General features: G+C 41.1%; 1 protein-coding gene across 3 annotated transcripts in view; it reads right to left on the bottom strand.

The window, feature by feature from the left end:
• Positions 1 to 1,039: 1,039 nt before the first annotated feature.
• The window catches only part of KIF16B (kinesin family member 16B), a 142,291-nt gene continuing 135,019 nt past the window's right edge, over positions 1,040 to 8,311 (bottom strand). For all 3 annotated transcript variants that reach the window (XM_054820489.1, XM_054820490.1, XM_054820491.1), the window contains one exon: positions 1,040 to 2,456. In XM_054820489.1, the coding sequence (XP_054676464.1) occupies positions 2,298 to 2,456 (159 nt within the window). In that variant the 3' untranslated portion in view covers positions 1,040 to 2,297. The remainder of the gene's footprint in view (positions 2,457 to 8,311) is intronic.

Raw genomic sequence — 8,311 nt, 5'->3', positions numbered from 1 at the left:
TTCTTGGCCTGCCAGGTCCTTTCATAGAAGCAGCACACAGGAAATAATGCTCTACGGTTATGTAAAGTTCATTTTTTAAAACTCTTAAGCATTAATTCTTCATCGTATTACATTGCAATGAGGCAGGACGGGGAGCGGGCCAAGGGAGAAGGACAGACAGAAAAGACCTTCTGGTTTTGAGGTGAGATTTAGGGTCAAAGTTCTCAGGTCACTATGAAAACCAGCAATACTGTGCCCAATTTCTGCCCCTCTACAGTACTCACGTGGGCCACGAGGGTAAATGCAACCCCTTAAAGTTACCAATTTTCCATTAACATGTGCAGCAACATCAAACTCCGGTTGCTCAGCTCACTGTAGGAACCCAGCAAGCACTCAACCTCCGCTTTCTGATTCAGGAAGCATGAGTAAAGCCAAACAGCAGGGTGAAGAAGGGAGGGAGGACGCGGCCTCGTGGTCAGGAGGACGATATGTGCACAGAAAGGCCCTGGGAGAAATCGGAGAGGTGCAATACAAGCACAGGGCACGGTAAGGATCACGAGGCCAGGTCCCTGTTGGTGATGAAGCACGGATGAAGTTAGTGCTCCAGCGGGGAAGCAGATGTGGGAGACTGGGAACGGCTGGGACACAGTGCAAAACCAGTCTGGGAATCAACAGGTTTGATTGGAAAGCTTAGCTTAAAAATCTGGTTCCCAATTTAGGGTATTAAGACACCTAACTTAGAGTCAGATATATCCAAAGACACTGAGGTCTACCCTGCTGATAATAGGGCTCCAGTGGTTTAGAAATTTTACCCGAAGTTTTGTTTTCACTGAAATGAATCAAAATAAAAATACTCTCAAAATTTAAATAATCCATTTCATTCAGGTTTGGTTTTTTCCTTCCCACCCTCCCCCTGCTTTTTTTTTTTTTTTTAAATTAGAAATGCTTATTGCAGCAGGCTAAGCTTAGTAATGGAACCAAATTACCCTTATTCATCATATTAAATGTAAAACATTACTGTTCCTATAATTTAGGTCATGAAATAAAAGTGTCACCAGTGTTGTTACTTTACGTTTTAATAATCATTTTCTACAACATGAAATAGTTTGATTACCAAGACCTACCGCTGGTCAATGATGGCAACTCACAAATAATACTTCACGCTCCTAACAAACGGCACACCAAACTTACCTTTCAGTATGCATTTTAATAACTGGAAGTTGTTCGATTCCGATTTTTATACAACCAATTATACATTAACATGTACATGGAGTCAATTCCAGTCACAGTGTAAATATATTTTTGGATCCGCAGCAATATAAAATGACTTCTACCTGTATATACATGTGCAAGTCTGAGTGAGTCCTGAGTAATTTTAAAGTACTACTCGTCAAATCCTGTGAATTTTAACCAACGCAAATAAAACTCAGGTTTTACAGTGTTATACTATTGTGAAGAAGCTATTTTTCAAAAAGAGAAATATAGCACTTTGCATTAGCTTTATGCATAGCTACGAGCTCTGTACAGTGCACAGTATCCACTTACAGTCTGGGTAATTAGAAAATCTGAAAAGATGCTGACTGCATTCTTCGGTAACTATTGCTTCCTCTGCTTCTTAATTAACAGCGAGTGATTCGTTCTGCTTCAAAACAACCAAGTATGGAAGACTTTTACAGGGTTTAAATTACATTCTTTCTGCTGCATATATTTTGTAAACATTCAAGTTACCCAGGCCCTTTAATGCTTCTGAGGAAAACTATACAATGATACAGTCAAATCATTAAAATGTGTGTCCGGGAGGGAAAAAAGAAACAACAGTGGAGTACAAGCATTACCTTAAACACCACAATATGCTAAAAGGAAACAAAAGAGGAAGTGTTCTTTAAGGAACAGCTTGGACAGAAACCGAAAGGCTGCTCAGAAACCCTCTGTCAGCATGACACACCGCCACGGTAAACACGAGATGCTCTCGCATCACCGGAACAAATTGTCTGAGCAAATGCAAAGGAAGCACTGCTGCTAAGGAGCGGATCCAAACACAGCACGAGCGTCAGAATCTTTGTACAGTATTAACAGAGCAACTTAGATAAAAGTATCTGTAAACCCCATGCCAGGAAAATGCAGGCACTAATATGAGAGCTGGTAAAGAGCACAGGCTAGCGCTGGGGTACAGCGGTCTTTAACTGGAGGCGTTTTGATGCAACTTCCCAGGTACGGAGGAAGATACCTTTTTTTCTTCCTCCCATTTCTCTCGCACCGCAAAAACAAAGGCACCATTCTGACTGTGCTCCTCTGGCATAAAGGTCTTGGCACAAAAGTTAGCTGGTCCCGTGGCTGCTATAGTCAAAAACGCCTTTCCTGAAGAAGGGTGAGAATTCGCAGATGGTGTGTTTTGACAGAGTTAGCCCCACTTTATCAACGTGCAGCGGAGACGATGGAGATTTCAGCATCGCAGAGAAAAAGCTCCTGAGGTATTTCTGTGGAATGAAATGCAAAATGTCATAAGGTTTACTTGATCAAATTGATTACAACCAGTTTGAAGAATTAAATGAACAGCAGTATAAAAAAAAAAAAAACCAAACAAGATCTTTACAGACTGTGAAAAGTCCTTTTAATAACTATCAGCATTTAAATCCATCCATAAAACAGGTCTACTGAAATGTCTGTATTAAGCTCAGGAAAAGCAGAAAAGAAGTATTTTCCACTTTCTTCCCCTGCCAAGCTTGCTAACTGTTTTATTCTGTCCTTGTGTGATGTTTTCTGGTTTATTCTGTAGTCATGTAATGCCTTCTGCTAATCATGACCTGCTAAGACTGCCGTCTAGCATTACCAAACACTATAGCAGCTGCAAACCTCAAATCCATTCTGCAGGAATTTCGCTACATATGGACACAAAAGGACTTCAGAAATCTTTCCCTCGTCAAGCCTCCACAATCCTTGCATCAAAAAGGATTTGTTGTGATCAAGGCCATCTGCACAAAGATTGCATGACTTCCATATTATCTCAGAACCTACCAGCATCTTTTCACTGAGCTGCCCTCTAAATTTTTTTTTTTTGTCTTACACATAAGAAGCGTTCCCCTTCCCAAAAGTTAATATCTACCAACCGCTATGCAACTTGCATTTATTTGTACTTAGAAGAATTGTGACAGATGTAGATTAACACAAATTTAGTCTTCACAAACCTGATGAAGTTTCCTTCACATATGGGTTGAACTATTACTATCATTTAGCATGATGTAATAAGTCATATTTATAAATTTTGAATGAAACACAGTAGGTAAAATGTTGATCAGGCAGGTGCTAAAAAAAAAAAAAGTACCTATTGTCACCCAAATAGTTGTAAGAGAGATCTCATACGGAGCACAGGGATAAACTCCTTTGTTCTGCTACAGACCGACCACACGAAAAGATGAGTTAACTCGAGAAATTATCCACTAATCTTGGATGCAGTGGGAAATATATCTGCAAGACAGAACAGCACGATCTCCTGTGCTTTTGGGTCATGGAAGCGGTTCGTTCAGGAAACAGTCCTCATTATTCACTCTCTTCTCAAGGAGAATTCCTCCCTACTATAACAACCTGTTATCTGTTTAAGTGCCCTGGAAACCAGCTGTATTAATATCACAGAAAGCAGGACAACAAAAAAACAACAACAAAAAAAGCAGCTGGCACATAAACTATTCTCTTGGCAGGATTGGGGGATTTTCTTTTTTATTCAGATCTCCCACAGGTTGTATTAATGTTCATGAAAAAAAATTTCATTACAAAAATGCCTTCAAGATTAATTCCAACAGACTAAGAGGTAATTTAAACTGAGCAACAGATGTCATATCAACATTTGTCATAATTAGTTCACAAAGTAGGGCCCTTTAAAAAAAGTCCCAATCCAGCAATGCCTGAAGGATGAATATGGTAGAAAATCAAATGTAAAACATGGCATCCTGTTAAGAGTTTTAGCACTGTGCTGAAAAGATACTGCAGTAATTCCAGTTTACGACTACCAAAGGCTCAAAGGTACCAAATTTCTCGCCGGAGACATTACAAGACCTATTGCCTTCACCTTGGTACGTATGGCCAGATAACTGACTGTCATGCCTTTCCTGCAGAGCCGTTATTCATTGTTTTGGCACGCTCGCTCCAATGGCAGAGTAAAAAAAAATCCCTCTGCTAGAAGCATATACTTATCTGACAGGGAAACACTAGCAACAGCAGATATACTTATTTTCCCAGATCCGCGTGCAGGAGTCGCTCAGTGAGTATCAGAGATTCTTTGAACGTGAAGATGATCCTTGGGAAAATGGCAACAAGCAGACCCTACTAGATTATGATGGAATTCATTTTGTATGAAGGTTTGCAGCCATATGGCTTGGCATTATGTGCTCTTCAACAACTACCTCTGAGCAAATTAGCCCTCTTATAAATCCCATATCTGCATTTGCCCTTGTTTGCAATGCCGATGCGTTAGCATAGCAGAGAGCTGATGTGCCCTTGACACAAAGAAGCTGCTGCTTCAATGAAGTTAAGGCTTCTCTGCCCAGATATGCTGGCTAGAGTTAAGTCCCGTAGTGAGGGAAACAATGATTGACAGCAGAAGAGTGTGCTCACACCACAAGCGTATGCCTCGATTACAGAGCTGTGGCTAGGCAGTAAGTGGGAAGGTTGCCCTGTCCTGCTGGCTGCAATGTGGACGACGAAGTGGAAGAAAGCGGTATGAGAAAAGGAAGAGTGCTGCTTACCAGTGTGTGGAAAGACGCTTCCCAAATTCAGATGGGACAGGGAGAGGATGAGGGTCACAGCAAGCTGGAGCAGAGGAGCACATCAACACCAAGCACCAGAGATGACATAAAGAAAACTTTCTTAGAGATCCCAGAAGAGACTCAGCATGGAGTTTGCTGCAACTCAGGAAGCCATTTGCAAGCTGCTGGAGCGGGAGCAAAGCTAGATGAAAGGATCTCCTCCGTCAGGACTCGGTGGGCAGAGGGAGAGTTGTTTTCAAAGCTTTTCTATTAAATCCATTTCCAGCAGCAGATACGATTTTTCTCTATTTACAGAATAATGTTATTTGTGCTGAGTTAAAACTCGGTGGGAAGCACTCCAGTATCTTTTGATATGCTCCCATTAAAAAAAAAAAAAAAAAAAAAAAAAAAGGTATTAGCAGGCACTGGCAAGCTCAGGGTGCCTTCATAGAAACACGTGCAAATGTTATACAAAGCTGTGCTGTGACTTCCTACCAGCATTTCATCGAGAGCATCTAAACCATTGCCTCTAGTATGCAAAGCACTACGTTATAGCAATCCCACTTTTGGTAGGTTTGTACGATTACCTTGGAAAAAAGAAACTAGGTAACTGCTACAAATGTTCCAAAAGGCTTGTTTTCATTGCTCGTTTTCGTTTGTTAGCCTTTCAGAACTCTAGTCATTTGTTCTGGATTATTTAGTCTGGTAATCAATGTTCTTCCAAATGCACTTAGAAGTTTCATTTCACTAATAGCGTTCAACCTGCTACGTTGCTGGTTTGCTGGAAAATATCCTAATTATAAATTTGTAAGTACTTCAGTGTGAGGGCACAGGACCCCGGCACTACAACAGGGATGTAAAATGGGTAACTTACATACCAGTCACGTTGGTTGCTCAGTCTAAACACATGGCCAGGAACACTAGTTTAGAGAACAGAAATACTCTTGGCATGTACAAAACTCTTCAAGATTGAAAGCCAGGTTAAAAAGAAATTAATCCAAAATAAGAAAAGCAGTGCTTTTGCCCTCTTGGTCCACATTACAACCTTCGTGGCCTTTAACTTAAAATTCCTGACAGTCACACCTGCAAGTTTTAAATTTGTATTCCAAATATTCACAAATAAGACTGGAGAAAGTGTTGGAGTGAAGGTTTTTCTTTACTTACTAGTTTGAGTAGCTTTCCCTCCCTTTTAACGATGCGAACAGCAAAATGGCAACCATTTTAAAAGCTTATTAAAAATAATTTTAATAGGGTTCACCTTTTTAGCAGTAGGCCAGCATTCATCTCGTGCTCAATCCATCAGCACAGCAAAGTCATTCTAATGATTTTTGCACTACTTCGTGATGCGGAGACCTCATAATTTTATACATTTTAATATAAATCCATAACTTAATTTAAAGTTATTAAAGTTATTACAATCAAAAAGCTTTCTGGAATGTGAAAGTGTTCTTATCATCCTTTCAATTGTGGCATATTAAAGAGGAATTCAGTTCAATGACATTGTTCTCATAATCCATTACGAACAGCGACAGCTTCAGAGACCAATAGCAGAGCTTAGCAAGAATTGGATTTTTCATTAAACTTTGGTGTGTTTAAAAACTCATCAACTCTGGTACCTCCAGAAAGTGAAGAAGCTTCGAGCTTTCTCTCTGCCACTGCTGTTTCTAGCAATTTCCTCAAAAAAAGTCAGCATTTTAAATTAGCATTATTAAAATCACCTGCTAATATTTGAGGGAGCTGAAAGTACCACAAATTTTAATAAGATAAACCTTCCAACACTTTGGGGATTTTTGAAACAATAGCCTCTTTTCTTTGAAACAATACGCCCCTTTCAACACCTACACATCAGCGTGACAGTCAAAAGCTTTACCTCAAGGTCACAGAAGGTCATCGGTGGCAGAGGCAGGACTAATTAACTTGCTCATCTAACTTCTAGCCTTGGCTCCTCTCTCCCTTTAATATAGCTGCTAGTTTCTCTCCGCACCAATCACATAATTATTCTGTTAACTAGTGTTAAGCGCTGCAAGCTTTAAATCAAATCTTGATTTGAATTATTCATAGAGCAAAGCATACGCAGGTAGCAGCAGGTGTTTTCTATAGGATAGGAATCTGATTACCAAAGAAGAGACAGATTGAAGCACATTCCCCGACTCTGAAAAACCACCTTATGCTGCAATTAGGTATTTGCAAAGGAAGATCTTCCCGAGGAAGACTCTAGCCCAAAACAAGCAGACAGGAACATGCTTCGCTTCTAATCTGTGATCACAAAAATAAGGATCCGCTTAGAAGACACCGTATGTGAAGGGAGCCTGCTGTAACGCAGAAACGGGAGCGCACCTCCTGCCTGCCTTTGTCTCTTAGACAGAAATTGTTGGGCATATGCAAAGGAAAATGAACATTTGGGGATCCTTTCCCAAATTAACCAACTTGCTCTATTTTGGACCTTTCCACTGGTGTCTTGAAGAGATGAAAATGGCTTCCAGGGTGGTTTTTCAAATATGGAACACTGCAGAAATGCCAGCTATCGTCACTAACTACAGTCTCTACTGACAAAAAAAAAAAGCTTGACTTAAATGGCACTGACAGGCGATGGCGGCCCACAGAGACTTCAGGCTGGCAAAGGGCCCTGTCTGGGGCGATGCTATACACAGAATCTGATGAGAAGAGATTGTACATCTTCCCAAGAAAAACAGGATTCAAACCTCTCATTGGATCTGCTTCGGCCTTGTGTTTTCTTCTTACTGACAAAAGTCAGAGGGAATTAATACTCTGTATGGGGAAGTAAGCGGGGTTGGAGCCTGGGCTAGCACAGGGAGAGCGCAGAAGACAGGAACCCTTAGGAAAAAGGCTGCAAGCTAAGCCAGCTCTGCCTCACCTGGGACACACACCACATCTCAAACACCACGCAGGACTGGATTACCTGCGTCAGGTGTGGAGGACAAGAAAAGCCATTAGCCACAACATAGGAAGTTTCTTTATGACCTGAGTTCCAAGGGAGCGGGTTCTCTTATGCCAAATATCCCAACACTACACAGTGAGGGGTATTCAAGCTGCCCAAACCAAGGTGTTTTGTCCAGGCAGTGGCCCCGACAGGCTCCTCCTGTGCTCTGCAAGGATAGCTCAGCCTTCCACGTCAAGATTCGGTTCGCTGCAGTTAAGCTTCTGCCCTGTGCCTGCCACTGAAACCATCTCCCCTTCCCTCAGGGACCACCTGAGGCTAAACTGGCTAATTAGGAGTGAGTAATTGCCAGCAGAATGCTCTGATAGCTCTCTAAAAGTAGTTTCGGATCCATTTCTGGATTTATTAAATTTCAGCAATCAGGGAAAGAATTGGCAAATAGCAAGAACATAAAATATGAGGTAGCATTGCTTTGGGGTACAGCAACTCAAAAGGATGGGGGACCATACACAGGCTATGACTAATATCTTCACCTCCAGCTGTTCAAGGTTAGGATCATCTCTCTGCTCACCAGATGTAACTAGCTCAGAAACATTTTGGTCTTCTGGAGGGTTTTTTTGTTTTGGGGTTTTTTTTTTGTTTGTTTGTTTGGGGTTTTTTTACAAAGAAAACATGAGGCTTCAATTCTTTTCCC

Source organism: Grus americana, chromosome 3 (assembly GCF_028858705.1).
Source record: "Grus americana isolate bGruAme1 chromosome 3, bGruAme1.mat, whole genome shotgun sequence".
Classification (NCBI taxonomy): domain Eukaryota; kingdom Metazoa; phylum Chordata; class Aves; order Gruiformes; family Gruidae; genus Grus; species Grus americana.
Note: the sequence above shows the minus strand (reverse complement) of the source record. Positions and strands in the feature narration are given on the sequence as shown.